The sequence below is a fragment of the Salvelinus namaycush genome, chromosome 2 (assembly GCF_016432855.1).
Source record: "Salvelinus namaycush isolate Seneca chromosome 2, SaNama_1.0, whole genome shotgun sequence".
NCBI lineage: Eukaryota > Metazoa > Chordata > Actinopteri > Salmoniformes > Salmonidae > Salvelinus > Salvelinus namaycush.
The window spans coordinates 62082722-62104442 of NC_052308.1; the positions used below are offsets into that span (position 1 = coordinate 62082722).

The 21721-nt window shown below is 43.2% G+C and overlaps 2 protein-coding genes and 4 non-coding genes across 6 annotated transcripts; 2 read left to right on the plus strand and 4 right to left on the minus strand.

Annotated features, from left to right (window-relative positions):
• The first annotated feature begins 418 nt into the window (after nt 1-418).
• LOC120027253 (histone-lysine N-methyltransferase SETD1B-like) lies at nt 419-6301 on the plus strand. The gene is made up of 5 exons (XM_038972162.1): nt 419-487; nt 3348-3541; nt 4207-5004; nt 5555-5615; nt 5904-6301. The coding sequence occupies exons 2-5, from the start codon at nt 3364-3366 to the stop codon at nt 6049-6051; spliced, it is 1185 nt and encodes a 394-aa protein (XP_038828090.1). The 5' UTR covers nt 419-487; nt 3348-3363; the 3' UTR covers nt 6052-6301.
• A 9882-nt stretch (nt 6302-16183) lies between these two features.
• On the minus strand, nt 16184-21111 carry LOC120065556 (importin subunit alpha-1-like). The gene is made up of 11 exons (XM_039016623.1): nt 21014-21111; nt 20582-20698; nt 20330-20470; nt 19953-20041; nt 19568-19836; nt 19077-19171; nt 18554-18817; nt 18033-18266; nt 17247-17429; nt 16694-16843; nt 16184-16392 (listed from the first exon to the last, which is right to left on the minus strand). Exons 2-11 carry the CDS (start codon nt 20645-20647, stop codon nt 16303-16305), a joined length of 1581 nt encoding a protein of 526 aa, XP_038872551.1. The 5' UTR covers nt 20648-20698; nt 21014-21111; the 3' UTR covers nt 16184-16302.
• On the minus strand, nt 16962-17096 carry LOC120028533. The gene has a single exon (XR_005473463.1). It is a non-coding gene; the product is annotated as a small nucleolar RNA SNORA84 (small nucleolar RNA).
• On the minus strand, nt 18358-18492 carry LOC120028541. Its single transcript, XR_005473464.1, has one exon. It is a non-coding gene; the product is annotated as a small nucleolar RNA SNORA84 (small nucleolar RNA).
• On the minus strand, nt 19420-19547 carry LOC120028335. Its single transcript, XR_005473430.1, has one exon. It is a non-coding gene; the product is annotated as a small nucleolar RNA SNORA71 (small nucleolar RNA).
• Nucleotides 21112-21524: 413 nt separating the features above from the next.
• trnar-ccg lies at nt 21525-21597 on the plus strand. Its single transcript has one exon. It is a non-coding gene; the product is annotated as a tRNA-Arg (tRNA).
• The last annotated feature ends 124 nt before the right edge of the window (nt 21598-21721 follow it).

Below are 21721 nucleotides of genomic sequence, written 5' to 3' on the forward strand. Positions count from 1 at the left end.
AGTCAATTATGACTGCCACTGAGGTCCTTTAGATAAGAATCATGTCAGGTGTAGCCCGTTACTGCTTGGCTGGAACAAAAAACTGCACCGACACCAGCCCTGACAGGTGACCAGATTGCCCAATCCTGGTTTAAAGTGATGGTTAGAGTTTGTGTCATCTTTATATCATTGTTCTCATGCTACATTGTGCTAACGCAGACTTGCCCTTTAACACCTAAGCTTCACTCCCACCTTTGCAATTAAGATCTACAGTGTCTGTGTACATACTGTACTTTCCATTACTTTGCTGACGTGATGGGTTATCACCCAATGGCCTGAGAACAAAATGTGAAGAATTGGCCCACCTGGCTACCCGTCCGGCTACCCATCCTTCCCGTATAAAAACCCTGATGTGTTGTCTGCCAGACACAGAAGAGTAGGTACAGCTCGATCAGCTGTGCTATTTTACACGGAACACTGTTCATCGCTTACCTGATCGGAACGACTGGTAAGGACATTTTTATTTAACGGACTCATTGTTTTGACCTGTGTTGAATGTTCAGTGAAAAGTCAATGTTATGGTCGTAGAGATACTTCTGAGAAATGTGATGTACTTTGAGAAAATGCATGTTTTGATAATTGAGTTCTCACAACATCACCGATTTGCTAGCTAGCTCAGAAATATACAAATGTAAATACATAAATAAATATACATTTTAGAATTGTATATATTTTTTATATTTAAATACAAGAATAAATAAAAAACTTGATGTTTATTCATCCCTCACGGTGATAGCTTTGAAATATATTGGTTATGGTGAATACACTATACGTACACTTGACAAAACATTTTAAAACATACATGAGAGTGTTGGTTGAAAAATCCTTCAATTACCTGCTCAGGTTTCATCTTTTTTTGCCGACAACAATAATGTAAAGCCTCTCATGAACTTGAATTGAAGAGTTTCATTCCAAAAGGATATTCTTTAGGTACCTTCGTGTGTGTAAAATATTACTGTTCTCAGATTTTTAATTAATAGATTTTAGATGTGTATTAAAATGGGTTTTTGTTGCAAAATGCTATATATTGTTTAGCTGGAATGGAATGTTGCTATCCTGTATATTTGACTGTGATATGTGGTTGTCTCACCTAGTTATCTTAAGATGAACGCACTAACTGTAAGTCAATCTGGATAAGGACGTCTGCTAAATGACTAAAATGTCAAAAGAAAATATTTTACATACAGATCTCATATTACTGTATTGATTAATTTGGTTTATATATTGACGTCACACATGTATTATAAGTTCTTTATTAAAAATGTAGTTATTTATCACATTTGACTGTGTAAAACCCAGCAGTGCTACTTATTCCTCTGAGAGTGAGAAGGATATATAGCGTTTTGCCACAAAACATGATTATTTGTCTCTCTGAAATTAAACCATCAAGTGATAGATTTCAAACAAATACACGTCTGTCATTGAACACCATGCCATGATTAGATGGTGAAAAACCATCCATCTCTTTCATAAGTTCTTTAAACAATAAAAGCTAATTTACCAACATTTCAGAAAATGGATATAGTGTAAGCAATAATTTCTGATGAAAAAAAACAAATGTGAAGAATTGCTGTATGCAGTTCCTTCGGAAAGTATTCAGACCCCTTGATTTTGTCCACATTTTGTTACGTTACAGCCTTACTTTAATGACAAAGAAAAAACAGGTTTATAGAAATTGTTGCAAATTTACATTTAAAAAAAAACTGAAATATCACATTTACATAAGTATTCAGACCATTTTACTCAGTACTTTGTTGAAGCACCTTTGGCAGCAATTACAGCCTTGAGTCTTCTTGGGTATGACGCTACAAGCTTGGCACACCTGTATTTGTTTTTTTCCCCCCTTCTTCTCTGCATATCCTCTCAAGCTCTATCAGGTTGGATGGGGAGCGTCACTGCACAGCTATTTTCAGGTCTCTCCAGAGATGTTCAATCGGGTTCAAGTCCGGGCTCTGGCTGGGCCACTGAAGGACATTCAGAGACTTGTCCTGGAGCAACGTTGTCTTGGCTGTGTGCTTAGGGTCCTTGTCCTGTTGGAAGGTGAACCTTCACCCCAGTCTGAGGTCCTGAGCGCTCTGGAGCAGGTTTTCATCAAGGATCACTCTGTACTTTGCTCTGTTCATCTTTCCCTCGATCCTGACTGGTCCACCAGTCCCTGCTGCTGAAAAACATCCCCACAGCATGATGCTTCCACCACGAGCTTCACCGTAGGGATGGTATTGGCCAGGTGATGACCGGTGCCTGGTTTCCTCCAGACGTGATGCTTGGCATTCAGGCTAAAAAGTTAAATCTTGGTTTCATCACACCAGATAATCTTGTTTCTCATGGTCTGAAAGTCCTTTAGGTGCCTTTTGGCAAACTTCAAGCGGGCTGTCATGTGCCTTTTACTGAGGAGTGGCTTCTGTCTGGCCACTCTACCATGAAGGCCTGATTGATGGTGTGCTGCAGAGATGGTTGTCCTTCTCTAAGGTTCTCCCATCTCCACAGAGGAACTCTGGGCTCTGTATGAGTGACCAACAGGTTATTGGTCACATCCCTGACCAAGGCCCCTTCTCCCGCGATTGCTCAGTTTGGCCATGCGGCCAGCTCTAGGAAGAGTCTTGGTGGTTCCAAACTTTTTAAACTTTTCGATTTGTTCTTGGGGACCTTCAATGCTGCAGACATTTTTTGGTACCCTTTCCCAGATCTGTGCCTCGACACAATCCTGTCTCGGAGCTCTACGGACAATTCCTTCAACCTCATGGTTTGGTTTTTGCTCTGACATGCACTGTCAACTGTGAGACCTTATATAGACAGGTGTGTGCCTTTCCAAATCATGTCCAATCAATTGAATTTACCACAGGTGGACTCCAATCAAGTGTTCTCTGTTTGTCTGTTGCCAGTTTGTCTTGTTTGTCAAGCCAACCAGTGTTTTTGTGTCAGCTCCTGCTTTTCCCCAGTCTCTCTTTTCTCGTCCTCCTGGTTTTTGACCCTTGCACGTCCTGACCTTGTACCCACCCGCCTGACCACTCTGCCTGCCACTGAGACTGCCTGCCGTCCTGTGCCTTTGCCCCACCTCTGGATTACAGACCTCTGCCTGACCTGACCCTGACCCTGACTGCCGTCCTGTTCCTTTGCCCCATTGCTGTAATAAACATTGTTACTTCGACACAGTCTGCATCTGGGTCTTACCTTGATTCCTGATAGTATAGTGTTTTGGAATGAAACTCTTCAATTGTGCCCTTTGTGTAGAACAGCCTTACAGCTTATCTTTGTAGGATAATCATGTATTTTTGTTATCCTATATCTTTCCATACCATTCTAAACAGATCACCCAAAGACAACATGAAGCTGGAGCTGCTGGTGGTGTTGGCTGTAGCAACCCTGGTTCCCAGCCTGTCTGAGGGGCTGCTGCTCTCCAAATGTGAGCTGAAGGACAAACTGGCAGAGGCTGCTGACCAATTCAATATGAATGAGAAAAATGCAGCAACAGGTGTTGAACTGGACGACGTCTTGGCCAAAAGTGGGTTGTGAATTCTATGTAGGCCTATTGTATTTCTGCGAGTTTCGAGAGATTACTTGAAGGTGGTGTGAGATAGCAAAAAACATCAATGTCACTGAACAACGTCTCAAATTTAGTTAAAGGGGAAGTTCAATATTTTACAATTTAATGTTAAAGGGGTCGTCAACCTAGTAGTCTATGGACCTGGAGATTTTTTTTCTTTAAAGAGCCACTACAAACTTCAGTGAACTTCAGCTAAAATCAATTGGAATGATAGGGGCAATTTACAAAATTCAATGGCCAAATCAAGTGAGATAAACTCAATAATTGATTAAAGTTCATTAAAGGTGATTTGGCCATTAAAAAAAACATTGCACGGTTGCCCCTAGCTAGCGGTTCCTAAGGTTAGCTGAAGTTTGTAGTGGCTGTTTAAAGAAAAAAAAACATGGATTACAGTTTATTTTACAGACTACTTTCAGGGTGAGGAACCATCTAACATCAAGTTGTAAAATACTGAACTTCCCCTTTAATGATGGCACCCTGAGGATCATGTCAGGCTTTTGATCATGTCAAACCCTTACTTTGGTGTTCAACAACACACCTCCAGGTACTGCTGTTTTAAAACGTCCAAATATATAATCTCTCTCTATTCCCTTCCTGCTCTCACTGTGACTTGGTTGGTCCAGTTATCTGCAGTTTGGACCTAAAGTCTGGCTTAAACACCAGCCTTGTGACCAGCCTTGTCCTGCGCAAACCTATCCTGCATAAACCCAAAAGGCGCCCCATCAGCAGGAGACCTGTGAGACTTTTCGGGCGCAAACGTCCAGGTAGAGATGTTGAGTCAAAGGAAGATGGAGTTAGTTCTGAGGGAGAAGAGGACAAGCCTAGACCTAATGGGAAGCCTGGGGGAAAGAGTCCAAGACCTATAGGAAAGCCCGGGGGAATGCAACCAACACCTACTGGGGAAACAGAGGGAGTGAGCCCAAGATCAGAGAGGCCTGAGGGGAAGAGACCGAGACCGAGACCAGGGCGTCCTGCGAGAGGAAGGAACAAGCGTGAGGCCGAGGAGTCCACTGGTGATGAGGAAGAACATGACAAAGTTGAGGCGCAAGAAAGCAAAGCGGCGGAGGAGGAAGAGTTTGGCGGCTATGAGGACGAGGGTGATGAAGATGAGGTTGACGAGGATGAGCTGGACGAGGAGGACCTGGAAGAGTTAGAGGCGGAGCTGGACGAGCAAGAAGGAGAGGAACTGAACGAGAGAAAGGGGAACAGGAGGAAGAGACACATCCCAAAGCAGTTCAAAGGTCACGGACACAGCCGCAAGCCACCGCCACGTAAGCCGATGCGCAAGCCGTTCAGGCCATTCAAGCCGATCAAGACCCTGTCCTTCAGCTTTTTTGGTCTCTTCCAGCTGAGCAATCGCCTCGCCTGCGTCTCCTCCAACACCACTCGCTCTCTCAATCTCTGTAAGACAGAGTGCAGCTGTGAGTACAAACATCTTTCCGTCCACAACCTTATTAGCACAATGTCATCAAATGCCTGCATGTATGTATGTACAGTACATGTATGTATGAAAAAATGAATGAAATAATAAACGTCAGGCTTTTGATCACGTCAAACCCTTACTTTGGTGTTCAACAACACACCTCCAGGTACTGCTGTTTTAAAATGTCCAAATACATAATCTCTCTCAATTCCCTTCGTGCTCTCACTGTAACTTGGTTGGTCCAGTTATCTGCAGTTTGGACCTAAAGTCTGCCTTAAACACCAGCCTTGTGACCAACCTTGTCCTGCGCTAATGAATGAATGAATGAATGAACGAACAAACAGATGGATTGTTCTTGTGTCATGAGACAAGACAAGAGAATAGAACTAGTGGGTTTCGTAATCACACTCACTCCGTTTAGTCCTACGTTAGCGAACCGTTTTAAGGTTCGCTAATGTGCACACAAAGGCCTTAGGCAATGTGCACACAAAGGCCTTAGGTAATTGACGGGAACTGTACTGACTGTATGACTGTTTCTGCCCTTCCAGCCTTCGTTGATGATGACATCCGTGATGACATTGCCTGCTTTGTGAAGTCTCATGCCTGGATGTAAGTTAACGCCTGCCAATACTAGTGAATAGTGAGGACAGTGACATTGATGCCACACTGATGTTGATCCATAAAACATGAGAGTGAAGCAGCCCCCTGACAGCACAAAAGAGGTGTGGTTTGGGCCTTAATTACTGCAATCTTATTCAATAGCAATTTGACATTCAAAATGCAATAACATAAATGGTTACTTTTGTACGGTAATCGTCTTTTAAGCCGCTGTACAACTTTGAAGCAAGAATATACAATAAGAAAATAATAATCACCATTTTCATTTGTGTATTCCAGGAAGGCTCTGAAATGTGCCAAGCTGCAAGCCTCTGAGTACTTTGAGTGTGACCAACCATTTAACAGTACTATGAGTACTTTGCAAACAACAAAATGGCATTTTCCTTCTTTCTCTGAACTCTTATCTTCTGCTATAAGTGGCACTTAGCAAATATGCTACTTTCCATCACCTCTAGATGGCGTGCTAGGGAGGATTTGAGCCCGTTATTCCTTGGGACAAGTGCCTCCTATAGACATTAGGCAACAGTATCCCATTCTCATTCTCTCCTCCAACTGTCCAACTACCACCAGTAAGGAAGTTCAATTTAACAGATACCATTATGTTGAAAATGTCTCCTTTGTTGCTTGGTAACATTTCCTTCTTTGAAAAACAAAAATACATAAAATGATCATGAAGACTTTTGGTTTCCAGTGTATTATTTCCTATATGCAAATATCTGAATGTCTGTACATTGCTTGTGTGTATTAAATAAATACAATTCTATTAAATTAAGCATTCCATTTTAATCTCAAAGAAATGAAACCCAACATGTATTATTAAGTTGTCATTATTTGGAGGGATGATCATGGTATGAAATGAGATATGTAGAATAGAAGCTACCAACTGGGTACAGACATCAATTCAACGACGTGGTGCAATAAGTACCCAATTGTCATAATAGAGTAAAAGTAAAGATACCTTAATAGAAAATGACTCAAGTCAATGTGAAAGTCACCCAATAAAATACTACTTGTCTAAAAGTATTTGGTTTTAAATATACTTAAGTATCCAAAGTAAATGTAATTGCTAAAATATATTTAACTATCAAAAGTAAAAGTATAAATCATTTCAAATTCCTTATATTAAGCACACCAGAAGGTACCATTTTCATTTAAAAAAATATTTAACAGATAGCCAGCAGCACACTCCAACATTCAGACATCATTTACAAATGAAGCATGTGTGTTTAGTGAGTCTGGCAGATCAGATGCAGTAGAGATGACCAGGGACGTTCTCTTGATAAGTGTGCGAACTTGACAACTTTCCTGTCCTGCTAAGCATTCAAAATGTACTTTTGGGTTTAAGGGAAAATGTATGGAGTAAAGAGTACATTAGTTTCTTTAGTGAAGTAAAAGTAGTCCAAAATATAATAGTAAAGTACAGATACCCTAGAAAATGACTTAAGTAGTACTTTAAAATCACTGATTCAACGTCTATCCCCCGTTGGTTCAATGTAATGTTGTTGAAATGATGTGGAAACAACGTTGATTCAGCTAGTGTGTGCCTGTAACGCTCGTCGTTAGGTGGAAGAGAGGAGGACCAAGGCGCAGCGTGGTAAATGTTCATGATGATGAATTTGAATGCAAAATCCAACAAACAGAACACTAACAAAATAATAAAGGACGTGAACAGACCTGAACTTGAGAACATATAAAACATGAACGCACGAACAGGAACAAACGAACGAAAACAGTACCGTGTGGCAAACAAACACAGACACGGCAACAATCACCCACAAACAAACAGTGAGAAAGTCTACCTTAATATGGTTCCCAATCAGAGACAATGACAAACACCTGCCTCTGATTCAGAACCATATCAGGCCAATACAATGAACCCTTACATAGAAACACATAACATAGAATGCCCACCCAGCTCACGTCCTGACCAACTAAACAAGGCTAAACAAAGGAAATAAGGTCAGGAACGTGACAGTGCCCAGTGGGTATTAACAGAACATGTCATGGGCCTTGGGTCAGTGGATGCTTTGAAAAAAAAATGGGGGTAACAACAATAACAAAAATGACAAAAATGAGAAACATACCTAAGCAAACTTGGTATATTCCAAAAATATAGCCTGTGCACTGATTCAAATAATATATTGTGGTTCCTCTAACCACAATTTTGTCAATTTGAAAACATGATTCATTAACAAAGTAATCTGTACACATTGCATAACTTGATTATTCATCAAACTGACTGGGAGCAGAAATCAGCCCAATATTAGCCAAATAATGTTAATTCGGCACAAAATCCCCAATGTAGTCAGACCCACTGGGCTAAAGATGGACCAGCCCATCTCTCATTTGCCAGAATTTTGCTGTGGCCATTCTGCCTCTGATTACTTATAAATCCCACTGACTACAGTACAGCCTCCTAAGAAACATAATGAAGAAAGCCACTGAGTGCTTGGGCTGGGGCTGCTGGAGAATGGGAGCAACTGCAATGACATGACAAAAATGACAGTTAACCAGCAAACCAAAATTTGTTCTGTGAACGTTCCCAGAACATTCATTAGGTTGCCCTAAAAGTTATAATAACACAAAACGGTCCAGTTGTGTTGATGATAATACAATGTTTGTATAAAACATTTGCCTGGTGGTAAAAGAACGTTCCCAGAACACAGTTTCTTATTACATTACCTGGAAACCCAATAAGAACATTAGTGGAATGTTCTGTGGTGTTTTTTTACAGATGGTGTGTACAACATTTGAGTGAATGTTAGAACATTCTAAGGATATTTAATTTAAAACATTTTCTGAAAAGAATCAAATGTAATTCTTCATCAAAAACATTATTGAAATGTTTTTGGGATGTTATCATCCTAATGTTAGATAAAAGCCTAACTAAAACTTAATGGGAATGTTATTTAATGTCCTGGGAATGTTCCCGGTTTGCTGTGAACCAGGTAAATGTGTTGCAAGTCCACAATTTACATTTCTGTTTGTTCTGAACACTCTATAGCCTTAATTAAGGATCAGACCCTTTTTTTTTTTTAAATCGCCTAAAATGACATACCCAAATCTAACTGCCTGTAGCTCAGGACCTGAAGCAAGGATATGCATATTCTTGATACCATTTGAAAGAAAACACTTTGAAGTTTGTGAAAATGTGAAAGTAATGTAGGAGAATATAACACTTTAGATCTGGAAAAAGATAATACAAAGAAAAAAACATGTGTTTTTTCCCCCATCGTCTTTGAGATGCAAGAGAAAGGGCAAAATGTAATATTCCAGGTTAGGCGCAATTTCGATTTTGGCCACTAGATGGGAGCAGTGTATGTGCAAAGTTTTAGTTTTAGACAAAATGTTGTATCAAAACTGCCCAAATGTGCCTAATTGGTTTCTTAATACATTTTCAAGTTCATAACTATGCACTCTCCTCAAGGAAAGCGAGAGAAGCAGAGTGGGCGGTGGGACCATTGAGCATTATGAGCATGGGCGAGGGCTGAACAGGGCGGGACTAAAGTTGTAGAAAGCTGAACTTTATTAAAATCCTCTACGATATTTTTTTATTTCACCTTTATTTAACCAGGTAGGCCAGTTGAGAACAAGTTCTCATTTACAACTGTGACCTGGCCAAGAAAAAGCAAAGCAGTGTGACAAAAACAACAACACAGAGTTACACACAAACAACCGTACAGTCAATAACACAAAATAAAAACTTAAAATCAAATCAAATCTATGTACAGTGTGTGCAAATGTAGAAGAGTAGGGACGTAAGGCAATAAATAGGCCATAGAGGTGACATAATTACAATTTAGCATTAACACTGGAGTGATAGATGTGCAGATGATGATGTGCAAGTAGAGATACTGGGGTGCAAAAGAGCAAGAGGATAAATAACAATATGGGGATGAGGTAGTTGGGTGTGCTATTTACAGATTGGCTGTGTACAGGTACAGTGATTGGTAAGCTGCTCTGACAGCTGATGCTTAAAGTTAGAGAGGGAGAAATAAGACTTCAGTTTCAGTGATTTTTGCAATTCGTTTCAGTCATTGGCAGCAGAGAACTGAAAGGAAAGGCGGCCAAAGGAAGTGTTGGCTTTGGGGATGACCAGTGAAATATACCTGCTGGAGCGCGTGCTACGGGTGGGTGTTGCTATGGTGACCAGTGAGCTGAGATAAGGTGAGGCTTTACCTAGCAAAGACTTCTAGATGACCTGGAGCCAGTGGGATTGGCAACGAATATGTAGCGAGGGCCAGCCAACGAGAGCATACAGGTCACGGTGGTGGGTAGTATATGGCGCTTTGGTGACAAAACAGATGGCACTGTGATAGACTACATCCAGTTTCCTGAGTAGAGTGTTGGAGGCTATTTTGTGAATGACATCGCCGAAGTCAAGGATCGGTAGGATAGTCAGTTTTATGAGGGTATGTTTGGCAGGATGAGTGAAGGAGGCTTTGTTGCAAAATAGGAAGACGATTCTAGATTTAATTTTAAATTTTAATGTGAGTCTGGAAGGAGAGTTTACAGTCTAATCAGACACCTAGGTATTTGTAGTTGACCACATATTCTAAGTCAGAACCGTCCAGAGTAGTGATGGTGGGCAGGTGCGGGCAGCAATCGATTGAAGAGCATTTAAAAGCAGTTGGAAGCCACGGAAGGAGTGTTGTATGGCATTGAAGCTCGTTTGGAGGTTTGCTAGCACAGTGTCCAAAGAAGGGCCAGATGTATACAGAATGGTGTCGTCTGCGTAGAGGTGGATCAGAGAATCACCAGCAGCAAGAGCGACATCATTGATATATACAGAGAAAAGAGTCGCCCTGAGATTTGAGCCCTGTGGCACCCCCATAGAGACTGCCAGAGGTCCGGACAACAGGCCCTCCAATTTTACACACTGAACTCTATCTGAGAAGTAGTTGGTGAACCAGGAGAGGCAGTCATTTGAGAAGCCAAGGCTATTGAGTCTGCCGATAAGAATGCGGAGATTGACAGAGTCGAAAGCCTTGGCCAGGTCGATGAAGACGGCTGCACAGTACTGTCTTTTATCGATGGCGGTTATGATATTGTTTAGGACCTTGAGGCTGAGGTGCACCCATGACCAGCTCGGAAACCAGATTGCATAGTGGAGAAGGTACGGTGGGATTAGAAATGGTCGGTGATCTGTTTGTTAACTTGGCTTTCAAAGATTTTAGAAAGCCAGGGCAGGATGGATATAGGTCTATAACAGTTTGGGTCTAGAGTGTCTCCCCCTTTGAAGAGGGGGATGACCACGGCAGTTTTCCAATCTTTGGGGATCTCAGACAATACGAAAGAGAGGTTGAACAGGCTAGTAATAGGGGTTGCAACAATTTCGGCGGATAATTTTAGAAAGAGTGGGTCCAGATTGTCTAGCCCAGCTAATTTGTAGAGATCCAGATTTTGCAGCTATTTCAGAACATCAGCTGTCTGGATTTGGGTGAAGGAGAAGCGGGGGGTCTTGGGCAAGTTGCTGCAGGGGGTGCTGAGCTGTTGGCCGGGGTAGGGGTAGCCAGGTGGAAAGCATGGCCAGCCGTAGAAAAATGCTTATTGAAATGATCGATTATCGTAGATTTATTGGTCATGACGGTGTTTCCTAGCCTCAGTGCAGTGGGCAGCTGGGAGGAGGTGATCTTATTCTCCATTGACTTTACAGTGTCGCAAAACGTTTTGGAATTTGTGCTACAGGATACACATTTCTGTTTGAAAAAGCTAGCCTTAGCTTTCTTAACTGACTGAGTATATTGGTTCCTGACTTCCCTAAAAAGTTGCATATCGCGGGGCTATTCGAAGTCCGTCATGGCATATGGTTTACATCGTTTTCATGCTCATCAAACCATTCAGTGAAGTTGAAGCCTAGGCTAATCACCGGTGATGGCCATTGTGCTCGTGCCAATAGCCTATCTCAAATAAGATACTTTGAAAACACTGCTGTTCACTCAAAATTAGGAGTTGTTGAGAAAGAAAAATTGTCAGCTTCTACAGACAGATCCCACTTGGAAAAACTGGTTGAATCAACGTTGTTTCCACATCATTTCACCCCCCAAAAAATCAATCTGATGATGTTGAATCAACGTGGGAAAACTGACTGGATTTGCAAAAAGTAATCAATTTAAGGGCATTTTGTCTTTTTTTCACCCAACTTTTCACCTAAATCCAATAACATGGTGACATGTTTTGTTGATTTCATGTTGAATTCATATTAGATGAAAACTCAACCAAATCTAAATCAAAAATAGACGTTGAATTTACATATGTGCCCAATCTTCTCTTTTCAGCAGTAGGCATTTGCTTTCCAAACTGAATATTTTTCCCACTATTGTATTTTGAAATTTGCAAAAGGCAAACTGACAGCAGCAACCAACCATAGAAATATAATCCATAGATAGAATTTTCAATTCAAGTCAGGACTGGCAGCCATTGCCAATGTACCCATGAGTTTAACAGTCAAATTCCCAGGGTTAGAGGTTCCATAACCCTTCTATGAATTATATGTCTATGGCCACAACAGAACAAGCTGTTCTACTGCATATTTACCACGCTTGCTGAATCCACAGCTATTTTTTAGATGCTATTGCTCCTCGGTGGCTAAATGATGCTCTCTGGTGTAGTATTTTGAAGGCTTTTATTTAGGCCTATGTCTATTCAGACAACGGTAGCCTAAAATAATTTAAGGCAAAATCATTTATATTTCAATTTATCAGAGGGTGCTGCAGCACCTCCGGCCTCCCTACTTCCCAAACCCATGTAGGAGGCTACTGAAAAAAAGCATGTGCAGAAAATACAGATTTGGTTGCTCTGTCCTTAATTATTGTTGAAGATCATGGTCGGCGTATGACTTCATAAAAGTCACTTATTTCTTACCACTTCCTAAATCCGTTATGGTCTGGCGTAGGTATAATAGCTAAGTTGGTAGAATTATATGTTTTGCTGGAGAAATGTGCTGTAGACTTATAGTTTGTGGGTGTATAAGAACCTCTCGTAAACCACAATGTGAAGTATTGGCAATGATTTAGAGTGAAAAGATGGATTCCTTTGTAATGGGAATTTTAATGTTTGTGCTTTTCTTATATCAAATCATTTCTGGGTAACCTTACTGTGATTGTTTTCAATTCAAATGGATAAAAATAAACAAAACAGCTTCTTAGCAAAGAGCAATTTCTCTAGAAAGAATTTGCTAGGACTGTCTAGGAGCAGTCTGCGTGGGGAGGGGAAAACTGAAAACTATGGTTTGGAGGTTTGGAACTCTCTTTGTTATTGGTCTATTAAGCAATTTACCGCCTGGTGACCGGCAGGCCAAAACTCCATCCCACCAAAACAGGCTGACATTTCAGGCGATCTTTTCAAACAACTCTTACATTAAAATGGCATTATCATAATTTTCACAATATTATTCCAACATAAATATATAAACTCAGCAAAAAAAGAAAAGTCCCTTTTTCAGGACCCTGTCTTTCAAAGATAATTCGTAAAAATCCAAATACCTTCACAGATCTTCATTGTAAAGGGTTTAAACACTGTTTCCCATGCTTGTTCAATGAACCATAAACTATTAATGAGCATGCACCTGTAACAGTATAACTTTAAACCGTCCCCTTGCCCCGACACGGGTGCGAACCAGGGACCCTCTGCACACATCAACAACAGTCACCCACGAAGCATCGTTACCCATCGCTCCACAAAAGCCGCGGCCCTTGCAGAGCAAGGGGCAACACTACTTCTAGGTTTCAGAGCAAGTGACGTAACTGATTGAAACGCTATTAGCGCGTACCCGCTAACTAGCTAGCCATTTCACATCTGTTACACTCACCCCCCTTTCAACCTCCTCTTTTTTTCCCGCAAAAACCAGTGATCCGGGTCAACAGCATCAATGTAACAGTATAACTTTAAACCGTCCCCTCGCCCCGACACGGGCGCGAACCAGGGACCCTCTGCACACATCAACAACTGACACCCACGAAGCATCGTTACCCATCGCTCCACAAAAGCCGCGGCACTTGCAGAGCAAGGGGCAACACTATTTCTAGGTTTCAGAGCAAGTGACGTAACTGATTGAAACGCTATTAGCGCGTACCCGCTAACTAGCTAGCCATTTCACATCCGTTACACACCTGTGGAACGGTCGTTAAGACACTAACAGCTTACAGACGGTAGGCAATTAAGGTCACAGTTATGAAAACTTAGGACACTAAAGAGGTCTTTCTACTGACTCTGAAAAACACAAGAAGAAAGATGCCCAGGGTCCCTGCTCATCTGCATGAACGTGCTTTAGGCATGCTGCAATGAGGCATGAGGCCTGCAGATGTGGCCAGGGCAATAAATTGCAATGTCCGTACTGTGAGACGCCTAAGACAGCGCTACAGGGAGACAGGACGGACAGCTGATCCTCGCAGTGGCAGACCACGTGTAACAACACCTGCACAGGATCGGTACATCCGAACATCACACCTGCAGGACAGGTACAGGATGGCAACAACAACTGCCCGAGTTACACCAGGAACGCACAATCCCTCCATCAGTGCTCAGACTGTCCACAATAGGCTGAGAGGCTGGACTGAGGTCTTGTAGGCCTGTTGTAAGGCAGGTCCTCACCAGCGTTTATCGTCAAAGGAATCAGCGTTACACTGAGGCCTGTACTTTGGAGCAGGATCGATTTGGAGGTGGAGGGTCCGTCATGGTCTGGGGCGGTGTAGCACAGCATCATCGGACTGAGCTTGTTGTCATTGCAGGCAATCTCAACGCTGTGCGTTACAGGGAAGACATCCTCCTCCCTCATGTGGTACCCTTCCTGCAGGCTCATCCTGACATGACCCTCCAGCATGACAATGCCACCAGCCATACTGCTCGTTCTGTGCGTGATTTCCTGCAAGACAGGAATGTCAGTGTTCTGCCATTGCCAGCCCGGATCTCAATCCCATTGAGCACTTCTGGGACCTGTTGGATCGGAGGGTGAGGGCTAGGGCCATTCCCCCCAGAAATGTCTGGGAACTTGCAGGTGCCTTGGTGGAAGAGTGGGATAACATCTCACAGCAAGAACTGGCAAATCTGGTGCTGTCCATGAGGAGATGCACTGCAGTACTTTAATGCAGCTGGTGGCCACACCAGATACTGAATGTTACTTTTGATGTTGACCCCCTAGTTCAGGGACACATTATTCCATTTCTGTTAGTCACATGTCTGTGGAACTTGTTCAGTTTATGTCTCAGTTGTTGAATCTTATGTTAATACAAATATTTACACATGTTAAGTTTGCTGAAAATAAACGCAGTTGACAGTGAGGACGTTTCGTTTTTTGCTGAGTTTATATAAAACAAGTTTACTGCACTGTGCCTTTAAGCTCATTCTTGAAGTGAATACTGTACCTTCACACAAGTAAATCCTCAAGATACTCTTGAAACAGTGTTATATCATTGTTATATGTCATATTTTGGTTGCTTGGTTTATTACAGACCTATCCTCCATCATCACCTCCACAAGGCCAGTTATCGGTGGTCCTCCACCTGACCCAACAACCTTCTACGCACATGGAAGAAAGTAAAGAGTCTAACAGCAGTCTAGAGGCCTGGCCGGTGTGAAGGGTGAGAGTAACAAACATGAGTGAGACTGAGGCTTTACTTGCACTGGTGTTCTGCACTAAATAGAGGTTGTCCTTTCCTACTTTCACAGATCCATGCAGCAGACATGAACATACTGGGCCAGGAACAGAAGATCAGCCCTGGGACGGAATGTCTTGCAGTCTCCAACAGACCAGCTCAAAGTCCTGTGGTCCAGGGCAGACCAACAGCGGAGCCCCAAGACCGGCAGAGGGTTGGCTTGGCTTTGGGCACAAGGCCACCTCCAAGTTGACCCCATGAAATCTATAAGATTTCTGTTCATATCCTGTCTAGAAACATTAGTGGAATACACAGACCCTTGGCCCATTTTGCATGCTGAGTTGGTTGCGTGGCAATGGTTGACAAGTGATAGGTAGAGTGACATATGACAATCAATCTTTGACTCTTACACATGTCGTCTGGGATCAGACACTAAATAGATGGGAGGATAGGAGGAGCGCACCGCAGTCAGAGGCTGTCATTTTAAAAGCAGAGCAGTCATTGTATTTTAATTGTGACCATGTAATACTTGTTCTGATTGTAAAATGGGATATTGTTTTTAAATTGCAGAGGAAGCCTCCACCAATGGGGAAGTACACCCCTTCACCAATGTGAAACACAGGCTGCGGGTCCTCCCAAGGGTGTCAATAATATTAGCATGTACTCTGAATGCCACACTTAACTTCTCATACCGCATCAGCCAATCATGGCTCTGGCTGGTGTTCTCACCCCCAACAGCTGCTTGTGCTAGTTACACCATTTAGCTCTGATGGAACAGCCTGGGAATACCCAATTGAAATGATTTTATCCATGTTTAAAATGCTGGGCACTGAAGTGTACAATATGTGCATGTTATGTAGTAAATTCAGTGTGGTGTAGACCACCGGAACCTCCATTTTAAAATTATTTAATTCCTCTTTTGTACTGGAAGCAAGCTTTATGCTTACCAAAAACCACCCAATTTGACACATTTTGTAATAAAGTTTATTTACAGGTTGTAGTAGAACAAGGAAGTGTCTGTACACTTGTGAAGTTGTGAGGGACTACAGTACACATACAAAAAGACATACAGGAAACAAGAACATTTAAAAGTTGAAAGTGCTTTGGTTCTCAGGAATTTGGAAGGCGTAGCCGTCAGTCGTGATTTCTGGAGCAACAGACTCGTCCTCCTCATCCTGAAAGCAAGACAGATGGTGTCACCAGAATAGTTTAAAATTGCAACTTCATCCACCATGGCTGAGTTTCACTCAAAAGAGCTGTTCTCTACCAATAACACCTGAAGCCCTTTAGAGTCACAGTAAGGTGCACCAAGTCAGATGTGAAAAGACACTTGTGGAATAAAACCCAGCTCATGGTCAATGTCTCCTTTTGATAACAATCAGCCGCTTCACCCATGAATGGACCTGAAAGAGGCGAGACAAGCTAAAGAGGACAAAAGTGTATTTGGACTTAGTCATTGCTTGGTGAAGGTCTCACCTCGCCAGAGAAGTACTTCTCGATGAGGTTGAGAGAGGCCTTGTAGACCATCTCATTCTCGTGGGACTGCAGCGCCTCGATCTTGTCCAGGCCGCCACACTCCTCGATCATCTCGCACAGCTTCTCCACCTCGCCGATCTTCTCTCCTGCCTAAGACGTTTAGTATGGGTTTTCACACGCAAATCCATTGTATCCATTTCTAATTTTAAAATCAATAAAAATTACATATACAATCAAATTTGAAAATAGCAAATCAATGCCAAAACATGAATGTCTCAACAACCGGGCTATAGAAGTTACTTAGAGTGGTAGCTCCCATGCATAAATCGCAGAGATTAATATTTTCCAGGCAATCAAAACCCACAGACCAGCACGGTCCAGCTGTCTCTAGGAACCACAAGGCAAACTGTCAGTGTTACAGGGTGCTCATTAACCATAATGTGTTACTGATAGAATTATGGGTTGTAAGAGGGATATCTTCACCGTCATAATGATTGTGTCATGACTTAAGCTCTACCCATTGGTTCTTCCAACAGACCAGAAATGAACTTACCAGGAAGATGTTGGTTATGGCGTCCAGAATGACCAGGATGGTCTTGCTGTCCTTGGCCGAGAGCAGGTTGAGCAGGGGCTCCAGCACATTGGCCTGTACCAAATAGATCACCTGATCCACTGTCCCCCCGCTGGTGTAGTTGGTGATGGCCCACACCGCCTCCTTCTGGGTCTTGTAGTCTCCCTGGTTGAAGAAAAAGACAAATGGGGCAAGGTCATAGAGCTAGCTAGGGGACTCATCTTTGTATTTGTGCCATTAGTGTCTATGACAGCATTGTCAACACCATTGAGGCAATATCAATTTTGGAGCAGTCAATTTCCTTCATGATTGGCTGACCACTCCTGATGTCCCAGTTGGACATGACTCCAACGGGTTAACCAGGAGAGATCAGCCAATGAAGTCCAAACAGTTGAGTACATTCATATGGTGGAAGGCCTCAACGGCACTGCCCATGCTAACACAACATTTTGGCCACTAGAGGCCTCTATCAATCTCTATGGGCAGGTCTAGCTTCATGCATAGACTCATTCACAGGTTGCATTTCTGCTGTCGGCACCCTCAGACATGGAGTGCAGATGTCTGTGGAGCAGCACAACAGAAACCAGGCATAAGATCAGTAGGCATGAAACGGAAGAAAACAGTCGAACGGGGGAGATCAAATCTGAGGCTGCATGTAGCAATCGTCTAGGATCAGGTCCTAAAAGGAAAAATGTATCTAGTCGATCAGCCCTTGATGCATACTAGCCCCTGAATGGTTTGCCCCCTAATGAAGAACCCATGTTGTACCTTTTTGAGGATGTCCACCAGCAATGGAACGAGGCCGGCGTTGAGGACTTCCTGGATCTGGGTGTCCTTGCCAGCCGTGACGTTGGACAGGGTCCAGGCCGCCTCTTTTTGGATGTTAGACTTGTGGTGGCGGAGCAGCGCGGGGAACATTGTCAGAGCGCCTGAGTTCAGCACACACTGCGTCTGCTCATCTGTGCCAGTCACGATGTTGCCCAGCGACCGCAGAGAGGGAGTCTGGAAAGGGGGGGGGGGGGGGGGTCAGGATTTGGATGCAAGCTACACAATTGCCTGCTGTCTGTGACAACAGGCTTTCCTCACTAACTTGGAATGTCTCAACAACCGGGCTAAGGAAGTTACTTGGAGTGGTAGCTCCCATGCATAAATCGCAGACGTTAATATCTGCCCGTCAATCAAAACCCACAGATCAGCACGGTCCAGCCGTCTCTAGGAACCACAAGGTCGACCACTGTACAGGTGCAATCAAACATGTAAAGCCTAGTAACCGTGGCAAAGGGACGTACCACGATGGTCAGCTCCCCGGAGCCAAGCAGCTGGACGAGGCGGGGCACCAGGCCGGCCTGCACCACCACTTCGATGCGCTCGTTAGGGCCGTCCGTCAGGTAGGACACGGCCCAGCAGGTGTCGGCCAGCACCTCCTTGTCGTCGTGGTGAAGCAGGCGCACCAGCGTGGGCAGCAATAGCTGCACGGCCGCCAATGGCGGGGCAGGGTTCTTGTTCCGACAGAGGTTAGACAGGGTCCATGTCACGTTCCTCAGGTAACCAGACTGGAAGGAGCAGGGAGATGTTGTTAGAGATCAATATGCCACACCGTTACCAGCTATATTTAGATTTATGGATGCATCAAATTGAGGTAATGAGCAAAGACGAAGATGAGAAAGCTAAAGCAGTCAACTTTATATAAATCAACCACACCTATTTTACAAGAACCACCAGGAAAAATAGCTGATGAGTGGAATTTCCCACAGCACTTGCTAACAAATTCCACAACAACCCAGAGCTTTTAATCATTATATGTAAACTTACAGAAAACACAGACAGGTCAGGGGCGGCCAGCAGAGTCAGGAGGGGCTCAATGGCGCCGTGTTTGATGACCAAGTCCCTGTAGGTGGAGCCATCACCTAAGGAGGAATCAAGCCATGTCAAAAATGTGGTCACAGAAGACCGTTGACCTGGCATACAACCACAGAGTAAGGAGGCTTATTGCAAAAGGTATATTGAACTAACATATGTTCAAGTGGTAGTATTTTCAAAAGAGAAATACTGATAAATTGATATTGTTACTTGCCTGGTAGCAATATCAATCTTTATCTGCATTTCTGGTGTAACAAACATGAAGTTTCACACTAAAGTTGCGCCGGCGTAAAGATGTTTGAAAGACACAGGGTTTGACAGGAACAGGTATTCCAACAAACACGGGAAAAGCTTTCAGATCACTGTTCCTGTACTATCAATGACAATGGCAACAGTCATGCCATAGTCACTTTCGATACAGGTGAAAGTGTGCTTTCTCATACCAGCGATGTTGCCCAGGGCCCAGACGGCCTGCTCGCTGATGTGGGGGTGCGGGGACATCACCAGGCTGATGAAGGCTGGGATGGCTCCTCCGTCCACCACTGCGGTGGTTTGGTCCGAGTTGCCAGAGGCGATGTTGGTCAGGGCCCAGGCCGCTTCGAACTGTATGGGAGGACACTCAGCCAGGCTCAGGAAGCGGACAAAGTTTGAGATGAGCCCGGCGTCGATGATGCGATCAATGGGAGGGTGCCTCTCTCTGGACAGCAGCTTCCTGTGGTGGAAGAAGGCCAGGTCAAAAGTCATGGTTAGGGGCAGACAAGGCCTACAGTCAGAACGGAAACAGTGATTACCCAACACCGGTTTCCAGTGGAAAGCTTAGTGACTTACCTGGCTGCCTGGGTAGCCTGCACCTGATGATCTAGGCTTTGGCTATTTACACCAGCCACAATCTCCTCAACAGTCCAGTGCTGTGCAGGCTATGGAAACATGGCAGGATTACACATTAATTACATGACCTGGCATGCCATCTGTGGAGCGTCTGCATGCGTGTCAATGGGAAAAAAAGTGACGGAATATAGGCACTAGCTAACAGGCCTCTGATAGAGTACAGGACAGAAAGGAACCAAATCAATCTATTGGGAAAATTGACATCTTTGGCTTGCTCACCCTTTGTTGATGGCCTGTACAAAGTCATAATCCAAAGCTTGCCATTGCCCGTTTTAGTTTCAAATAAGGGTAATTACAGTATGGATACAAAATATTACCTGTGCATTTTGGTCCTTCTCTTGGAGTGGAGATGTAGGCTCATCTGGGCAGATACTGACGTTCCTTCTTTTGAGAAGCTGGTCATCTTTCTTTGCCTTTCGAAGTTCGACGTTGACCTCGACTCTTCTGCGCCTCAATTCCTGCAGATGAACAATGTCAAGTAGCATGGTGCTAAACAAATGGCAATACTGTAAACTAGGTGTTAATGGTTGATCAATCAAGATTAGGCATCAAAGGCGATATCAACTTACGTTGGTATCTTTTCCCTTGTTTTTGAATTGGGTGATACGATCGGCGTCGTTCGCAGTTGTCGACATTGTGCTCGTTGCTTATTGAACAAGGCGAGGACTTCACTGTAGTGTTGATCACTAAGGTGATGGGGTGGATAAAAAAAAAAAAAGTTAGCTATGTGCCTGTTTTAAATAAAATAACCAACGTTTTCCTAGCTAGCAAGACAGTTCCGCTTTCCTGCTGCCCAGCGAACTATAATCTGACGTAGACCACCATGTGGCCGGTTGAATCCGCTTAAATTTACAATTTTGTCATAACCAGTACACCAGAAAACCAGTAATAATTCAACAATATATCAACGCATATCATTTATATCGAATGCACCCAGTAACTACAATATTTTAACCATTAAAATAAACCATAACTAACAAAAGCATAAGGACCGCACTCACCTTGTTCTTGTTCTTGTTCTTACTAGCAATGACGTCAAACGTGAGACCGACTTTAAATTTCCGGCTTTCTCGATCTGTGATTGGCCCATTCGAGTCAAAGCACCTCTTCATTGGCCCCTTTTTGAAAAAGTCGGAAAGAGTCACTGGTGGTGAAGCGCTGTTATCGCGAGACGATACTACAGTTTTTCACAAAATGTGACAAAATTTGCCTGCGACATGTCGCAGAGCACAGTAGTTTAGCTAAACCGGGTAGCAAATATGTTGATCATTCATTGGCCCTTTTTGAAAAAGTCGGAAAGAGTCACTGGTGGTGATGCACTGTTATCGCGAGACGATACTACAGTTTTTCACAAAATGTGACAAAATTTGCAGAGCACAGTAGTTTAGCTAAACCTGGTAGCAAATATGTTGATCATGAAATCAAATATACACAAATCTATGGAACATTGCACGCATTTAGCGTCATGTTTTCAATTTTATAAATTGTGCCTGTGCTCACTCGGAACGTGATGACCCAGTGGCCTAATGGATAAGGCATCAGCCTCCGGAGCTGGGGATTGTGGGTTCGAGTCCCATCTGGGTCGTATTTAGTTTCCGTTTTACGTGAAATGACATAGAAAATAATAAATGATTGATAATAGCTACGTGGATTATAAAACCGGAGGGATGCACTCCGACAACAATTTGTCTCATATAAATGTGATTGCA